Source organism: Mesocricetus auratus, unplaced genomic scaffold (assembly GCF_017639785.1).
Source record: "Mesocricetus auratus isolate SY011 unplaced genomic scaffold, BCM_Maur_2.0 Super-Scaffold_100007, whole genome shotgun sequence".
In the NCBI taxonomy this organism is placed as follows: Eukaryota; Metazoa; Chordata; class Mammalia; order Rodentia; family Cricetidae; genus Mesocricetus; species Mesocricetus auratus.
The window spans coordinates 25843494-25862984 of NW_024429191.1; the positions used below are offsets into that span (position 1 = coordinate 25843494).

Sequence of the window (19491 nt, forward strand, 5' to 3'; positions counted from 1 at the left end):
AAAGCCTGCATGCAGCTGGGCTCCCGGTTCCCTGCAGTTAATCCTGTGAGACTTGGTGCCAAGGAAGCAGCTGGATGGATGGGTGGGGAGGACAGAATCTGATGAGAGCTGCCTGTGGGTATCTGAGAATTTTCACAGACTTTTGTTTTGTTCACTGGTCTGGGAAATAAGAATGGAACCAGTCCTACCCCACTGAAGGCAATGAATGAATGCATGAGTACAAATGGATTCTAAGTGCTGTGTTAGCTGCCTTGCCCTAGAATGACCTGGAAGTTCTGCTTGAGATGTGGTTTCCCACTGCAGCTTGCAGACAGGTTTGTTGCACTTTACAGTTCCCATGTTGTGCAGAAGCCCTGGCATTGCAGAACAAGTGGGAGATCAGGGAATCTGATAGGATGTCTTCGCAAGTCAGAGTCTCAGATACACTTGTGCACAATCAGACTGTCTATTCCCCATGCGCTGGAGGGTTATGTCTCTTTCAAGTCTGTGTATTGAAATCCTGTCCCCTTAAGGTGATGCGTTTGGTAGGCATGGTTTTGTGGGGTGATTGGGTCAGGGAGTCTCTGCATTCATAACCTGAGTTAGGTGACCTTCTAAGAGTCCTCAGGGAGCTAAACGTTTGTGTGTGTGTGTGCGTGCGTGCGTGCGTGCGTGCGTGCGTGCGTGTGTGTGTGTGTGTGTGTGTGTGTGTGTGTGTGTGTGTTACTAGGAATTGAACTTAGAGTTTCACATGCCCTGCCAGTGTTCAGTCACTGAGCTGTGCCTTCAACATTTTGAGACAGGGCTTTGTACTCAGTTGTCCAGAATGTCCTTGGTTGACTGATGCCCTTCCATCAGCCTCTAGCTGGGCTTCCAGGCCTGTGCCTCTCACTTTCTTCTAGAACATACTTTCTGAGAACCTTGGTGATGCAAGGCATAACCAGCGAGAAAGTGACAAGAACAAAACATGTTGAGAAACCTGTGTGGTTTTTGCTTATCAGTCTTACCTAAGCTCCGTGACAACCACTCAGATGGCCACCCTGCCAGAGATCTTAGGGACGAGGATAACTAGGAATACTCCCTACAGTGCTATAACAGGTCTTTACATACCTGGTTAATGTCATCACCACAGTCACTGTATGAGATATAGGGAGGGACCTGTGTTAGTCTGTTTACAAAAGGGGTCCCTGAAACATTATAATTCTTTTCTTGGTCACCTGAAAGGCGACGAGATCAATGTGAGCCTTGGACTCCAAAGGGGATGAAACACCACCATGGAGGCAACTTATAAAAGGAGGCATTTAATTGGGAGCTTGCTTATAGCTTCAGAGGGGATTTGCATTGCCAGGCACTGGAGCAGTAGCTGAGAGTTCCCATCTGATCCCCAAGCATCAGACAGAGAGAGTGAACCAGAGCAACACAGGGCCTGGTGTGGGCTTTCGAAACCTCAAAGCCCACCCCTGTGGCACCCTTCTTCCAACAAGGCCACATCTCCTAATTCCAATAGTTCTAACTGGGGACCAAACATTCAATATATGAGGCTGTGGAGACCATTCCCATTCAAAACACCATGCCTTCTCTCTTCTCAAACCCTGATTAGAATTAGAAAGTGCAGACCTTTAATCCCAGTGCTTGGGAGGCAGAGGCAGGCAGATCTCTGTGAGTTTGAGGGCAGCCTGGTCTACAGAGCTAGGTCCAGAACAGCCATGGTTGTTAAGCAGAGGAACCCTATATTGGAAAAAAAAAAAAGAGTTAGAGAATGCCTGTGTAATTTAATGGGGGTAATCCAGGCTGTCATGGACCAGAGCCTGGCTCCTTCTAGTTGCTGTAGATGTGTGATGGTTCGTTTTGTCAGCTTGACTGAATCTAGAATCACCTAGGAGACAGGACTCTTTAGCATGCCTGTGGGGGATTATCTTGGTTGTATTGGGTTGGAAAGGCCCACACACCTTGGGTGGCACCATTCCCTGTGAACTGTGTTAGCAGAGGAAGTGCTGAGTGGCGACATGTATTCATTTCTCTTGGTTTTCTTGTGATGGAGACAATTCTTTTGTCTCCAGTTTATTTTCTCGAATGTGATGTAACTAGTGACCTCAAGCTCCCCATGTCTTGATTTCCCTACCACGATGGATGTCCCCTTGCACTGTGAATGAGAATAAAATCTTTTCTCCCTTCAGTTGCTTTTCCAAGGGTATTTTTATCCGAGTAACAGGAAGAGACGTTAAGACAAGGTGTAAGCTTTGCCGAGTCCCCTAACCTTTGCCAGCCTCACTTTCCTTATCTATATAGCAGTGGCCGTGCATAGAATTCAGTATCATGATGGACCTGAAGGAGCTTTCAGTGCCTGGCGGGCTGTGAGGGTGCAATAAATAGCCACTATTGTTTGTATTTTGCAGGGTCAGAAAAACAGTGAAGAATGATGTAAGAGGGAATTCCCCAGAGTTGATTCCCAAATGTAACAAGAGTTGACCTTAAAACCCACTGCCCCAGGGAGGAAATTCACTTCTGCTCCCCGGCCATGCCCAGTTTGACCTAACTGTATCTCAAACGTGCAGTGTAACAGTCGTGTCTTGTGTGGACTCAACCTTTTTCTGGGCGTGTGGAGTCAGTCCGCAGGACCTCATGGTGAAGTCTGAATGTGCTTGATAAGGTGGTTGGGACTGGCTTTCCAGTTCCCGCTCTGTCTCTTTCCTAGGCCTGCAGCCAGGGCTGCCTGCGAGGCCAGGAAGGATGTGCACCTCGTCTTTTGTCTCCGGCCTATTTCTTCTGGCTGCCCTTCATTGGGAGTCAGGGAGAAATGAATGGGAGGAAGCTGTCAACTGTCCGGTGACCTCACATGGACCCTTGCAGAGCTAAGGGAAACTGGGCACTTGGAAGAAGTTGGGGATTGTTATAGATGGTGAGGATCCCTTTATCACCAGGCTGTCGACCTTAGGATAGCAACAGTTCAAGGAATTGGCACTTAGCATGAACTTCATGTTTTACGCAGATGTGTTTAACTTTCAATATGTACCCAAACAGGGACCTATTGGGCCCTTGATTTTATGACCTATTATAAAAACAATGTTATTTTTAGGTCAAAACTATATACATATTAAAGTTTTAGAGTTTTTTAAAAATGAAATTATACTTAATATTATGATTTTCTACTTTAAAATGATTGTGCTGGCAAAAAAAAATATTGTGCTGGCTAGTTTTTTTTTTTTGTCAACTTAGTAAAATCTAGAATTACTCCGGAAGAGGGAGCATTAATTGAGAAATTACCTCCATCAGATTGACCTATGGAATATTTTATTGATTAATAATTGATGTGAGAGGACCCAGCCAATGATGGGCAATGCCACCCCCAGTAGGCAGTCCTGGGATGTATCAGAAATCAAACTGAGCCAGCCATGAAGAGCAAGGCATGATGAACATTCCTTCATGGTCTATGCTGCAGTTTGTGCCTCTGTGTTCCTGTTGGAGGTTCATTCCTTGACTTCCCTTTTGTTTATGGTCTTTATCACAACAGGAACCAAACTAAGACATTTGTCATCAGGATTTTCTACATTAGCCCATTGGTGGTGGTGGTGGTGGTGGTGGTGGTGTGTGTGTGTGTGTGCTCAAGCATGTGTGTTAGATGATTGGTATGTGTTGTTTGTGTAGTATGTACAGGTGAGTGTATAGGTGTACAAACTCATGTATACAAATGAGAAGGCCCAAGCAGGATGTTGAGTGCTTTCTTATATCTTACACTTTATAGGATGTCTTAGTTAGGGTGTCTTATTGCTGTGAAGAGACAGTATGACCACAGCAAATCCTATAAAGAAAACATTTAATTGTGCCAGGCTTACATTTTCAGAGGTTAAATTCATTATCATCATGGTAGGGCATGGTGGCGTATAGGCAGACATACTGCTGGAGTGGGAGCTGAGAGTTCTGTTATCTGGAACAGCAGGCAACAGGAAGTAAACTGTTGGGCATAGCTTGAGCATAGGAGACCTCAAAGATTGCCACCCACCCCAGTGACACACTTCCTCCAACAAGGTCACACCTACTCCAACGAAGTCATACCTTTTAATAGTGCCATTCCCTTTGGGGAGCCATTTTCTTTTAAACATAGGATCTTTCTTTCACTGACTGAGAAGGATGTTGGGTGTTATCTTTTATTATCTTAAACTTTCTAGGGTCTCTTACTGAACTGTGTTCAGGCTAGGCTGGCTGGCCAGAAAGCTCTTGGGATCCTACTGTCTTGTGCACACAATGTTGGACTTGCAGGCATGTATATCTCTGCCAGGTTTTGTACATGGGTGCTGGGGATTTGAACTCAGATCCTCATGCTTGCAGATAGCTAGTGCTGTAACCTACTAGCTACCTTCCCACTCTATTTTATTCTATAGAATGGAGACATAGGATTCCATAGTGATTATGATGGATCAAAACTTACTGTTTTTCTATTAAGGAAGAACCAAATTTCTGCTTTCTTGTTACAAATAATGCTACAGTAAAAGGTGTGTGCAAGTCTTTAAGTGTTTGGTAGGTATTTCTATAGGACTGATGTCAACAGAATTATAAGATTGTGTGGTGGTTAGCTTTAAAATTTCTTAAAATTTTGATAAATCATACTTTTTACTCCATAGGTATCTCCCCAGAGGCTGTACCATTTTACTTCTGTATGGCTGAATGTGAGAGTATGTGTTTTCATAAGCACTTATGATCATTTAAAATGTTTTTATATTATATTGACTAAATATATCACAATTATCTTGTCTTTTAAAATTTATTATTAGTTTTGAGAGTTTACTTATTTTTATTTTATTTATTTAGGTTTTTTGAAGCAGAGTGTCTCTGTATTGCTTTGGCGCCTGTCCTGGAACTGGCTATGTAGACCAGGCTGTCCTCAAACTCACAGAGATCCGCCTGCCTTTGCCTCCCGAGTGCTGGGTTTAAAGATGTGCACCACCAGTGCCTGGCCTACTCGTTTTTATTTTATGCATATGAGTGTTTACCTGAATGCATGTCTGTATGTCACATGTATGCAGTGCCCACAGAGGCAAGAAGAAGGTCATTAAGTTCCCTGGGACTGGAGTTATGAATGGTTGTAGGCTACTGGGTGCATGCTGGGAACTGAATCTGGGTCCTCCGGAAGAGCAGTTAGTGCTATTAACCACTGAGCCATCTCTCTAGCCCCTTAAACAGAAAAATGATCGAGTTCACAAAAAACGATTCAGCAAATCCCTAAATATCTGGTGGTTTCAATTGCTTTTCTCATTGCTGTGATGAAATATCTGGTAAGAAGCAAGTTGGGGGAGGAAGGGTTTGTTTTGGCTGTCAGTCAGTGGGATGTTATGAGGTGAGCATGAGGTGGTGACATTTGGGTCTGTAGTTAGGAAACAGAGAGAAATGAATGCCGATTGATGCTCAGCTGTCCTCCTCCTCCTCCTCCTCCTCCTCCTCCTCCTCCTCCACCTATTCCTCCTTTTTCCTTTTTGTTCAGTTGAGGACCCCGGGCCATCTTTCTTTCTTCCCCCAACTCTTAATTCAGAGTGGGACCCCAGTCCATGGGTGGCTCTTCCTTCCTTAGTTAAATATTCCTGGACACTTCTAGATTTGCCCAAAGATTTATCTCCTTGATGATTCCCAGTCCTGTCAAGTTGACAATGAAGAATAATGATCACGATCCAGATTCAGCAGTACCCAAGATTCCTGGGTTAATTTCATCTCTTCTTAGCAGCAGGCATTTAGGCTGTGCCTGCCTTTGCCCTCTCTATACATTTACATACCTTTTTCATACGTTCCCACCCATGGCATCTTTTGAAACCCAGGCTCACCTTCCTTTATTTTCAAATAGCTTCACATAATACCTATTGTATTTAAAGCAGCTAGTTTGGTGTTTTTTAGTTGGACAACTTCTACCATACTCTAACCCCAGGAAGAACCCATTAGCAGTGTTACAGATTGAATTGAGTTGTTATCTGCCCACATCCTTATATTGTAGCCTGGGTTTCCCAGTTACTCAGAGTAATCTTCTTTGGAAGTTGAGTCATAGATGTATTTTCTTAAGATGAATAAGGTGGACTCATAATGCAGTCTAACTGGATTCCTTGGAGAAAGGGGAATCAGGACACAGATGTGCCCATGGGAAAATGCCACGCAGAGAACTGAGTTTCAGGGTCATAAGGCAAGGACCAGGCTGGGAATGGCTCCCTTCCTTAATGCCTACAGCCATTAGAGGGAACATGGTTTTGCTAACACCAGACTATGGTAATAGACTTTTGGTTTATGGTAATAAACTTTGTGATGCTTTGCTGAGGCAGTACTTCACTCTTCTCCCCCTCACCAGTATATAAGTCACAGACCTCAAACTGCTGTTTCTAGATTTGCCTGGGTTATTCATATAAGATTATTAGGTAGTATGTGTTAGTATTTTAAAAATCACTATATATATGCATATAGTGTTCCACCCTATGTATGTATATACCACCTTATAATGACTCATTTATCTACCAGTTGATAAGACTTCCCCTTTGAGCTTCAGCTAACTTTCTGCTCTTCGATGACCTTGATTTAGGGGCTATTGATTGAGTACCTTGTGTATAGTCTTGTGCTAGGCACTGTGAGGGATGAGAAGAGGTAGTTTTACCCTGTTCTCAGGGGACAGCCACAAAGCAGAGCTGGTAAAGTGCTGAAGAGGAGAGAGAGCATCTTTGTCTGTGACAGGGTCCTAGGAAGCTTCCCTGAGAGGGTACTTGGAGCTCAGTCTTTGAGGATGAGGGGCTGCTTTGGATGACATAGGGAGAAGGGATGAATGGGAGAATGAGAGAGGAATTCAGACTGGGAAGATGCTATATAAATATTTGGTCTAGATCAAGGAGAACTCAACTCTTAGTCATCTGTTTGGAGCCCAGTATCCCCAAGTAGTCACATTGTTTGAGATAGCTCATTAACGATGTGTTGAGGTTGGAGAAAGGAAGGTTGGTTTCTCCTTCCAGATCTGGGCTTCCACAGGGTTCCAGGGATAGACAGCTCAGCACTTCATTCTTCCACTCTTGCCCTTGAGTTGGGTTCTCTTTCCTCAGCAAAACACACAGCTGAGGGAGCAGGCGGGGCTTCTAAAAAGATGCTTGAAGAATATTTGACAACTAGACTCTGCTTTGTGTTCGTTGAATGGGAAGTGTTTTTTTTTTTTCCCTCCACCTGAACCAAGGGGGTGGATGTGTAACTGTGGAGTCTGTGGATGACAAGTAGCTGAGCACAGGCTAAGATGGCATCCTCACAGCTTGGGTGGTGGGGTGCAGATGGAGGTATGGGTATACACTTGGGCAGAGCACTGAAAGTCCCACCATCTACTTTCTTTTCTCCCACCTCTAAGAACATGGCTAAACTCAAATAGCCAAGCTATGCTTTTTGGATAGTTGAGGATGTTTTCTCCCCTTTTGACTTTCTGCTTTGGCAATGGATCATGACTGTTCTGGGGGAAGATCCATGAGAGGTAGAACCAGCATTGGGACCACTGGACTGATATTATCCAGAAGGAATTTTGATTTAAGGAAGTAAACTTCACATTCTATTTAGTGCTCGTGTGTGTGTGTGTGTGTGTGTGTGTGTGTGTGTGTGTGTGTGTGATACAAAATGAACAGGTTCTGGGAAAGTTGGGGGGTGAGTTGCAGTTCCTGTCCAAGCTCAGCTAAGGGTGAGTGTTAGTAGCTTAGAGACCTGTTTTTTTCTAATGGGAGTTGCTAGGGTTCCAGGTGGAATTTAGACTACTCAATGAGAATTAATCAACCCCCCCCTCCGTGTGTGTGTGTGTGTGTGTGTGTGTGTGTGTGTGTGTGTGTGTGTGTGTATTTAAATGCCACCAACTTTTTAAAACTTTTTAATTGTTTTTGGACAGGGCATCTTATTGTCCCGGAGTTCCCCAGGTGGCTGGCCAGTGAGCTCCAGGGATCTGCCCATCTTTATTTCCCCAGTGCTGGGATTAAAACTGCACCACCACACCCAGATTTTTAAAAATGTCTCTTCTGGGGGTTGAACTCAGGTCTTTGTGCTTGCCTTGCAACACTTCCTCTGCAGAGCCATCTCCTCAGCCTTCATTCAGAATTCTTCACTTTGTCTTTCTTTCCTTCTCTCCTGTCATTCAACAAATGCTGTGAGGGCCAACTATGTGGTTGGGTGTCCTTGGGATAAGTAGTGGCAAGAACAGTCCCTGCCATCAGGGGCCTTCATGTCTAGTGGAGAAGACACCTAAACAATTATAGTGGAACAAGGTGGACTACTAGCATGGAGAAAGCAGAAAGCGCTGTTCGGAGAACTGTCCTAGATCAAGGTCTCGGAGGCTTCTGGGAACAGTAAATGAAGAGGGAGTATGGTGTGGTATGGTCTGCTCAGTGATGGTTAAATGTGTGCTGCTAGCCTTCTAAGGGAAACAAAGGCTCAGAGAATAGGTGGAAGATACAAAGACACTCTCTGTGGTTGGGACAGAGCCGTAGGAAGGAAATGAAGACACAGGCTCTGGGCTGGGGGTGGGGAAGACATAAGGTTGAGTCCCTGAAGGGCCTGGCTGGCTTTTATCTTGAGAGTAGTGGGAAGTGACAGAGAGGCAGTTAGAACAATTACAAGTAGTTTTAGGTCTGATAAGGGGACAAGGTGGCCCATATGGAGAGCGGATGGTGGGTTGCTGAGAGACATCTTGCGATCTTAAGCTTGAGTAATGAGTGGGACAGCAGTGTCATGTCCCTTGGCTTTGTCCTTAGCTTGTGGCAGGACCCTGAATAGGCCATGTCCTTCTTCAGATCTTGGTTTTCTCATTAGATGAAGGTAATGATCGCTAGTCGCCACCACATGTCCCTGCACATGTAGAGGCTAGAGATAGGTATGAATTATCTTTCTCTATTGCTCACTTTACCTTGCTTCTAAAGACAGTCTCACCAAGTTGGGAACTCACCAGTGGTCTAGACTGTCTGGCCCCCAGGTATCCATCTGTGTCTTCATCTTCCAGCAGTGAATGCTGGGATCTAAACTCAGGCCCTCACGCTTGCACAGCGAGCCCTTTAGCTACTGTGCCATCTCCCTTGACCCTTCCTACTCTAAAAGTCTAAGTATTTAATTTCTCAGGAGCAGAGGGGTCTCTGTCTCCACCTAGCCAGCAGTAGAGATTTCACTGGCTTTAGTTGCGAACAGTTATACCATTGAGTGGGTGGAGCTCGGCTAGGCACTCCTCAGCTTCTTGACCAAGCTGGGTCTTTTCAGGTCTCTATGACTCAAGGACTTAAGGCTCTTTTCCAGTCTCTTCCATGGTTTCCATGTGCCCCCATGGGTTCCCTCCCCTCCCCCAAGGGGGCATGTTTGTAGAAAACTGGCAGGGGCCTCATATTCTCCTCTTGCATCAGCCTCCCTTGAGAGAGGTCCAGTTGGGCCAAGTGGCTATAATGGCTGTATTATGTCAAGAGTGATTTCTTTTTTTTTCAAAACCTTCTTTCTGGAGAAGGGAATTCTGGGAAAAAGGATTCCTTTGGAGGGATAAAGAAAAGGGTGGTCTAAGCTTGGGAGGGCTAAACAGGGGCTCTGTTTCTGAAGCTCTTTATTGCTTGACTTAACCAAATCCTAGATTTAGGGCTTACATATGAATGCAAAGGTCAGGAGATTATTAGATATGAGGTCTACAAATGTGTCTGGGAAGAGTAGAGCAAGGGACTCTCTGCTCCCAGCATCCAGACCAGCCTTACCTTCAGCACCCACACAAACACACAGACATTTACACATGGGAATACATATACACATACATGCACTCTTCCCTAATACTTTTATAAACAGCTTATTAGAGGAAACTGGAGATTGGTTATCTTACCAGTTCTAAGAAGGAAGGAAGGTGGGTTGTGAAATGGTGACTGACCTGGGAACTTGCTGGTAAAACCTGCCTTCACATTGCCCTTCAGTTCAACTGCTTCCTGGTGCTTTCATGACTTAACCTCTAGTCTTCATCCTGGAAGAGGCAGGTCCCCACAGGATAGGAAATGCTACCTACCTTTGAGGGCTGAGTCTCAATCCCCTAGCACAGTGCCTGGCATGTGCCTGGCATGACTGGCATTAGTCAATATTTGTGGGATGAGTGGGGTTGCGGTTATAGAATCCGGTACTCAGAAGAGGTCCTGGAGTATAGCGAAGTACTTAAAAGTGTATGGTGAAATCAGGACACGAGGAACACAGGCTTTCGACACCCTCTTACGCCGCCTCTGATACACAACAGGAATGGGGTTGTGCGAACATCCTTCCTCTGTCCAATGCCTGGCTTAGCTACCACCAGAATTTCACATTCTCTTGGGTGTCAAGACTGCTGGGTTTGGAAAACATTAGAACTACCGTGTTGATACGTTGCCTTTATCCTTTGCAGATCCTTTATCTGTAAAAGGGGAAGACTTGAGCAGGGGTTTGGGCAGGATCAGTGATGATAGACCCTTTGGGAATCTATGTTGGGGTGGCCTGTGATGTGGATGCAGGTGTCACTTTCCTTGACATTTAGATGCCAGTCCTGACTTGCGACCCAGTCATTTGGCTAAGTAAGACCAAGTACTTTGACCCATTCACAGTATCCCAGTTAGTAGTGCAGTGACATGGTATTTCACTAAATGCCAATTAGGCCAGCGTCATTTCTAGAACTTGGCCCAGACAGGTAGAGACAGTAGTCTCCTGTGGTCCAGGAGGGCCCTTCAAGTTTTGGTGCTATTCACTTGTGTTTAGAGATGCTGATAATCATGGGGCAGGTTTAGAATAGTTCCTGTGTATTTAAGCAGAAGCACCCACCTTTGACACAGGTAAGTTTGCAGTCTTCAGGTACCGGCTTTGCTTTTTATCAGGGTCAGATACACCTGGTCCCCTTCTCTGCATGTCTCCAAAGGTCTGCTGATCTCTTGGAGATTGTTTTTCTCCATTCCCCTGGGGCTCATTCTTAAAGCCTGTCTTCACCGTATGGCCATCTAGCCCCCCTCCTCCATTGCACCCCCACACACACCCTGGTACTCCCCTCCAGGCCTCTGTGGTTTCTGCTAATCTGATGAACAACTACTGTGATTATTTACCCAATATTGGTTACCATAGAGGCTGCTGTCAGGGAATAGCTCTTGCTTTTTCAAGTTTTGTATTTCTGAGAAAATTTAATTTCCCTAACCGTTCTTAACCAACCAATTACAGTAAATGTCCAGGATTGGCTGTGTAGGGTGTCTTCTTGGTGAGCCATTTCCTGGGCCCCTCAGGCCTCTTGCCAGCTAAGTTTGCCTGATCCTGAGACTACAGTGGCCCTATTTTAACAGATGAATAATCATCCTCATAGCCGCAGCCGAGAGAGAGAGAGAGAGAGAGAGAGAGAGAGAGAGAGAGAGAGAGAGAGAGAGAGAGAGAGAGAGAGAGAGAGAGGATTAAATAAAGATCCTGCTGGATGAAGGATAAATAGTGCTCACCCAGACAGCCGTTGAGCACAACATAAAAATGACACACAGGACCAGGAGCTGGGGGAGTGGGGGTGTGAGGTCTTTAAAACCAGAAGATGCTATGGGAAGCTGCCAGTGAAGGGAAGCATTGCTTTAACACCTTGTTTAGAGATGTCCTTAATTGGAAGCTAAAGACAGCATACCCATAATTTTGAGTTTTTGAGAGCTGAGCTGTGAGTGGCACCATCTTGCTTCTGGGGTTGCTTTAGAAGTTGGTCCCCTAGCCAATGGGGCGCTTGCTCCAGGGAGTCAGTCCTTGGGTGGGAGGAGGCCTGGCTCTTTACTGTGGGAGCAACTTTCCAGGGCCCTTCTGCTGGCTCACAAAGGAATGCCTGTACTTGTGAGCCCCTGGACTTATCAGTGCCTTATTTGGCAGTGGGGCTGAGCCTTTTGCAAAACTGTTTCCATTCCTTTAGAGTCAGAGGAAGACCAAGCAGAGTGCTGGTTTGGAAAACTTGGTTCTGAAACAGCTCTAGCTGTCCTTTCCTCCTTAGTGTTACCCCTTGGAGAACCAAAATAAAAGAAAATACTACATAGGAAATTTTGGTTTTGTCCATACAAACTGTGAACTAGCAGAGTCCATTTCATTAGAATGACAATTCCTGATTTTCAGCAATACTCGCAGTGCCAAGGAGTCCTGGGCATTACCATGTTCATATAATGCAAGTCTAGAAGGCTGTGCTATAGCTTGACGGTAGAGTGCTTGCCCAACATCTGTGAAGCCTGGTCTTTCACCTCTAGCATCGCAATTGCTACCTGGAACACTTCAGTCCCAAACATTTTGGATTAGAGATACTTAATATGCAGTGAGAAAGTATTGTTACCTTCCAGTTGTTAAATTAGATACAAAACTGGTTAAACCCTAGGGGCAACAAAACAATAGCCCTTTAGTGTTATCTTTTCTATTGAATGGAAGTATTTGCCATTCTGTAGTGCCTTACTAAGCCTTTACATGTGAATATCTAATTTTACAGGGTTGTATACAAGCCACCCTAAATCGCTGTATTGTACTAAAGCTTTGATGGAGTCTAGAGGAACTTGGCGGGGCCTCATAGAGTCTGAGTCTTAGCAGTTCCTCAGAGTCCTGTGTGAGATGACTGTAGTCATCCTTGCCTTGTTTCATGTTCTGGAAGGACAGTGCAATGCAATTGGCACTCAGTCCAAAGCATTCAGGGTGTAGACCAGGTGTGTCCAATCATCAGCCTTCAGGCCACGTAGTTTTGAATACAGCTGGACACATTTGTAGAAAATGTCCTATTATAGTGTCAAAAGCAGGGACACCCTTGGTTCACTCTCTGGTGGGCTGGTATCATTGTTAGATTTTTTTTTGAACCCACACATAAAACAGCACATATTTCTAGGTTGTTTTTAGGGTTTCTTTGTGTAGCCTGGCTGTCTTGTAACTGTCTCTGCAGACTAGGCTGGCCTCAAACTCAGAGATTCACCTGCTTCTTCTTCCCAAGTGCTGGGATTAAAGGCGTGCACCACCACTACTGGCTTGTTTTTGGATTCTGTGTGTGTGTGTGTGTGTGTGTGTGTGTGTGTGTGTGTGTGTGTGTATGTGTGTATGTGTGTGTGTGTGTGTGTGTGTGTATGAATAGAAGACTAGCAAAGGAACTTAGAATGTTAAAAAGTTAAGACAAACCTAACAGGGCAGGGTAGTTCCCAGAGCATGAAAAAGCATCACCTGGAAAAACTATTAGAGATGAAGATTTCTTACTAGTCCCTTAGAGAATATAATTCTCAGCGGGGCTGGGTGGGTTCTGGGGTTTTGTATTTTCGTTCCCACAGTCTTTCCTGGTGGTGCAGAGTGATTGAATCAGACCTGTGACCTTAAGAGTGTAAGGGGAAAAAAAATGAAAGGCAGCCATGTGACTAGCTTGTACAGGGTAAGGGCCTGTCAACTAATAGGGGGAACCAAGTCTGGGACTCCTTACGTCCAGTCACTTGGATACTCTCAGAAGGACTAGATAGGCCATGGGGGAGGGGCGGCAGTAAAAATAGCCTGGGAAGGAGCAGAGAAACATTTGTTCATGCTGAGCACATGGGAAGAGGTCGTTTTTCAAGGTGTCTCGGAAATCGTTACCACTGTGCACCAGTTTGCTTATCTGATGCTGGAGGAGGGTGGCTGATCACTAGGAAGATGTTATGTGGTAGATTCATCTCAGCCTGTGTGCTCTTCGCTCCAGAGGGGGGGGGTTTTAGCTAAGAGAAATGTCTAAAACTTTTGTCAATAAATAGTTCTGCAAGAGTGCTGGGGGCCTTGAAGGTGGCAAGGCGAGCCTTAGGTAAGGCCCCTCAGAGCTGTTTGCAGGCTACATGCTTTGGGGCTTGGTTGCTCTAGGGGTTTTAGTTGCCACAGTGGATGGATTCTGTTCTTCCCAGGAGAGTGCCTGGGGTGGTGAGGAGGGTGCAGCTTAATTTCTTAGATTGGCTTCAGGAGATTCAGGGTGTTTTTAACTTTTTAAAAATCAATTCTCTGCAGACCTCACATTTTTTAAAAAAAGATTTATTTTCCTTTGTGTGTAAGAGTATTTGCCTGCATGTATTATACGTCCACAGTTTGCTTGCCTGGTGTCTGCAGGGGTCAAAGCAGGGTGCCTGATCCCCTGGAACCGTGAGCCACCATGTGGATACTGGAAACCCAACCTGGGTCTTCTGCAATAGCAGCAAGTGATTTGAAGCACAGAGCCATCTCTCTAGCCCCAAGAGGGAGAGGTTTTATTAGGGACTTTGGTCAAGTGACTAGGGTTTGACCCCTATCTAGGGCTGCGGTGTCATCTGCTATTACCACCATGGTGACTAAGACACGGCAGAGACCTTTCTGATATTCTTTGCTTGCCCATGGGCTCCTTAGTGCAGAATGGACAGGACTGGAGGCAAGAGAGTACAGCAGAAATGGTTGTTCTCGAAAAGCCAGTGGGGGAGGGTGGAGGGTGGGAAACTTGGACAGGCTCATCTTGGATCTCCATAACTCACAAGTCGTTTCCTGAAAGCCCCTACCACATGCCAGTGGTAAGACACAGCTCCCTGCCATCATGCTGAGCCAGACCCCTATCGGAGAGATGAGAGAAAGATGTAGTTAGAGAAGGTACAGCTGGACATTCAGCATCCATGTATGTGGTCTCCCCTCTGGGAAGATGACAGCAACTTCTGTACTCAGCTCAGTGCCAGGGTCCTCCTGCCTGGGCACATGGGCCTATTCAGCCTTCCCTTGGGGCCAGAGGAGAGTCTTTGAAAACAGTGCTTTACCCCCAGTGGTAAAATTGAACAGATGGTGATGAAACGTGACCTCTTTGTTTCTAGAAGGGGGGGACTTCCTGACCTACATCCACAGCCCTTGTAGGGTTATTTAGATAGAACTATCTCAATAGTTCTTGCTTATCTACCATCTCGTTCCTGTCCTGTGCTTAGCTTACCCCCATAGCTTTTCTCTGCAGACATTCATGTCCAAGTGGGCATACTTGCCTTGATCACAACACATTGTATAACCTCAGGGCCACTGTCATCATCACTTTGATACACAAGTTCCAGGCAATGGTTTGGTTTTATGTTTCCATCTCAGAGACTCAGAACAAATGGCTTAAAGAGTCTGGCTCACAGATGTGGGGTTGAAATCCTGCTCCAGCATCATTGTGCTCACTTATAGTTTCCTGGCCCCTTGTTGTCAAAGCAGAGCAATAGGAATCCCTACCTCCCAGTTGTGCTGTGAAGGTACAAAACCAGCATAACCTAGCGGTTAAGTGGGTGGGTAGTAAACCCATCGGTTTGCATCGGCCCAGGATGTGTGGAGGCAGGAAGGCCTTGAACTGTCAGACATGTACACACATTTCTGGAGTTTGTTCAGAAACTTGTGGTTTAGGGTGTTGGTTCTAGGTTTGCTCTTGTATCAGGGTTACCTGGAAGGAGGGTTGTTAAGACAGAAGGCTGGGCTCCAGCCTCAGTTTCTTTTTGATGCTGTACATTTGGGGTGTGGCCCCACACTTGGCGTTCTGTGTGTGGTGTACACTTGGGTGCCTGTTCATGTGATGGGCAGAGGGCAGGGGCCTTTCTCTATTGCTATCCACCTTGTTTTTTGAGACAGGATCTCTCACGGAGTCTGTAGCTCACTGATTTCTGTTAGATTGGCTGGCCTGCAAGTCCCAAGAATCCTCCTGCCTCTGCCTACCCAGTACTGGGTTTACAGACATTGGCTGCCATGCTGGGCTATTTTCATTTGATTGCCAGGAATGAGATCCTCACCCTTATGCAGGGAGCCTGTTAGCTCCTGAGCTATCCCCCTGCTTCTAACTTGCATTTTTTTTTTTTTTTTTGGTTTTACGAGACAGGGTTTCTCTGTATTGTTTTGGAGGCTGTCAGTCCAGCCTGGCCTCGAACTCACAGAGATCCGCCTGCCTCTGCCTCCCGAGTGTTGGGACTAAAGGTGTGTGCCACCACCGCCCGGCCGGCTTCTAACTTGCATTTTAAAGTAGACTTTATTTAGAAATGGTGGTTAGGTTAGCAAAGGGAGCAGGCTGTGCCCTCCAGATTTGGATTCTATGAACAGGAAGAAGCCAGTGGGTGCTGGATACAGCGAGGTCATTTTTAAATCAGGGTGAGAACTTTACCTATGGGAGGACATGAGGTCAGAAGTGGAGTGGTAGTTTCAGGATCTCAGGATCTCTGGAAGTTTCTCTTGCTGAATGGCTATCTAGTTGCTTCTTATACGAGGTAGGAGGGTCATTGGTTCATTAATTCACTCATCCACCTATTCCGGATAAGTGTGTATTGCCTGGTTTTGGAGTTAGTCAGAGCTTTTAAAGACAACACTGGTCTCTGCGCTAAAGGAAGTATGTAGTCCAGAGAGAAATCTATTTGATTTTCTAAGGTACCTTAAATGCTGAGGCTCCAAGAGTCCCATGCTGATGAGGACAAACCCCCAAGTAAGCTGCAAAAAAAGCTGTCTCCCAGGCGAGCATGGCCGAGAGCCCATAGGCAGTGGGCATAGCAGAGGCTTCCTTGGGATTATTCTCTTTGGCTCATCTCCCACCCTCACTCCTTCTGGCTCATTTTATTATTGCTGGGTAAGTGATCCCCCCCCCTATTAAGACATAGAATAAGCTTAGGGTGTATTTGCCTCAAGTGTATTTCCTGTGGGAAAATTTACATCTCTTCACTGGCACCTAGGATATGCCATTAAACTCTGAACTTCTGACCAGCCATCCATTATGGAGTCTGTGAAAACAACTCAGGAAATGGAGCATAGGAATGGGCTAATTGCTTTTCATCTTCTCTCTTAAGTGATGTATGGAGTGAATTAATAGCTGGGGAGAGTTAGAGAGAAACACAGGAAAATCCATTCATTTTTCTGGGTTCTTCCACATAAGCCTTGTTGAAAGCAATAGTGAGGAGCTAGGGAGTGTGACTTGGTGGCTGAGAATATTTGCCTGGCACTCACGCAGCGGTGGGCTCAATCCTTAGCATCTATAAAACAGGGCATGTTGTCACTCATCTGCATCTGTAATGCCAGCATTTGGGAGGCAGTGACAGGAGGCTCATATTCAGGACTCATCTTTGGTTACATAATGAGTTCATGGCCAGCTTGGGCTACATGAGACCCTGTTTCCACAAGTCAGAATCAAACAAAAGTGATGGTGATAATCATTAATTTCTACCCAGCTCCACTCTCCCGTGCTTTGTGTTCAGCTTGCTACCTGCATCATTCTATGGTTTGATTCGAGAGGTGTATTGCCCTCACTCACAGGAAGAGCAAACTGAGGAGAACGAAAGTAATCAACTAGTGCCTGATGAGGCAGCAATGGTCAAAGCGGGAATCAAGGCCTCTGTCTTTCAGATCCCAGGCCACGCCCCAAGCCCCTGGCATGCTGAGCTACTCAGTAATTTCCTCCACAGTTAACTGTGTCTTCCGCTTAGTAAACTTGCAGGTGCTGGAAGACACAGCATGCGTAGCTAGCTGTAGGGCCTCCATCCTTGTGTTAACTGACTGCTGAATTCCCTCCGACCCATGGATGACTCCTCTCTGGATCTTCTGGGTGCTGCATGGGAAATGGGCTTGAGGTTTCCTCTGGGCCAGCTGGACTTTGTGTTTTTCTGGTTTGACACATCCCTCTTGGGTTTCTCTGCTTCTTCTCAAGACTGAAAGCCAATTCTTGAGCCATCTGCCTTCTGACTGCATCCTGGGATGGGAAGAGTCCAGCCTCGACTTTGGAGCCATGTCCTTCCTCTGGGGAGAGTCACCTCTTCCAAAATCTAGTGTCCCTTAAGATTCCATTGACTGTTCTTTCTGGCCTGTGTTTTCTTCTAAAAGGAGTTTTGAATTAGTTTCCCATTTTTTCAAAATATTTGATAAGTATGTTTTTTTTAATTGCAACAATATGTAACTCGCCTTGTGAACATCTCCTCTCCCCCGAGATAGTCACCATTAACAAAGGACTCTTGGCCTTGCCAGTTGTTTTCAGTACATGCATTTGGGGTACGTTTAGGAGACTTGGGAAATACATATATTTCTGAAATGCCCTGTGACTTTTTAGATTTCCCACATTTATATATAAATATGCATTTCTTTCTGTCACACTTGAATTTCTGATGTTTTGTTCCATTAGGAATCAGAAATCACTTTGCTCCCAGACCTTGACCTTCTGGGGATCAGTTCTGTTAATTAAAACATCTGTTTGAGTCTTTTATTTTTTCATTTGGCTTTGAGAGAAATTCTAGGAAGCCTGATCTGTGTCTCTTTTGGTGAGGGATCCTTAGCCTCAGCTTCAAAGGGGCTGTGGCAAGAGAGAAAACAGTATCCACATTTGGAAAAGGAAAAGGGAATTTGTTGGAATGGTGACAAACAGAACTGCCAGGTCTTGGGAGACCTGACCCACAGAAGGGATGAGCAGTGGCATCAGCAGCTCCATGAATAATGAATACTCCTCTCATCTGTTCAGAACTTGGGGTATCACTCTATTGGCTTTGCCTAAAGCATAGGCCAGGGCCAGGTAGGACCCCTTGATTGACAACACCACCAAAAGCATTTAGTAGAGGTTATTCTCATAAAGAAAAAGTTGAGGCACCCATGGTAAAAGTCGTCCTTTACAGTATTGGAAGGATCAGTTGAATTTTACAATAGGGTTCCCTGACCCTGGGGTATTGTGGATGTGTTTGCCTGTACATTTTCTCAGGACCCAGAAAAACAAATCAAGATAGTTGGTTTAGTATTGTCTACTCCATCTGGCTGGAGTGATGATCTCTGAATACTAAATCAGAGACAAATTTCCTTCTGGTTTTCTTGTTCCTTGGTTTCTTAATGGCCACCCAGTTTCTTATAGTTGGGGTGTCTTTCCTGGTTCAGTTAAAGGCACTGGCACCATCACGAGGAAGATGGAATCTGTCAATAAAGATGTCTGCTCTTTTATTTTTTCAGGCACCTTTTTGCTCCAGCCTACACAGAAACCTGCTACACTGCAAGTGGCAACCCTCAAACCACCACGCTGAAATCTGAGGTGAGTCAGGTAGACATGTGTCCATCCCACTGCCTTGAATGGGTACTGCTTTTAGAGGTGGAGGAAATAAGCGTTCCAGGGGCCCCTTCTCTGAAGGGCTTATTCACCTGACTGAAGACTTAGGGGACAACCAGAAGCTAAGTCTCTTGTCTCCTAGTTGTTCCCTGTCCTTTGCTGGCAAAAATGGTGATGCAAACAGATGGAACATTTGAGGGTAACTACCTTGATTAAAATATGTATAAATCATTATGAAGTACACATACTATTAGGCCTATGTTAACTAACCATATATTAAGAATCTTTAAAAAGAATGAATAATTTACTCATTGTCCTGTCATCTCACCCAATTTGATGCTGATTAATGCTTTTTTTAAGAAAATGAAGGTTTGCAGAGTTTTCATCACTGTGCATACACATTTATATTAACATCATACCATTTTAATGCAATTGTTGACATGGGGTCTATTTAGACCAGGCTGGCTTTGAGTTCATAGATCTCCTCCCTCTGCCTCCTTAGTGTTGGGATTAAAGGCGTTCACCACCATTCCCTGCTCTATTGA

General features: G+C 45.3%; 1 protein-coding gene across 2 annotated transcripts in view; it reads left to right on the forward strand.

Moving 5' to 3' along the window:
* Nucleotides 1–19491, forward strand: part of Adam19 (ADAM metallopeptidase domain 19) — an 82768-nt gene that overhangs the window by 15413 nt on the left and 47864 nt on the right. For both annotated transcript variants that reach the window (XR_005878176.1, XM_005071903.4), the window contains exon 4: nt 18853–18931. Coding sequence is in view for 1 of the 2 variants with exons in the window: in XM_005071903.4 (XP_005071960.1) it covers nt 18853–18931 (79 nt within the window). In the remaining variant the exon portion in view is untranslated. The remainder of the gene's footprint in view (nt 1–18852; nt 18932–19491) is intronic.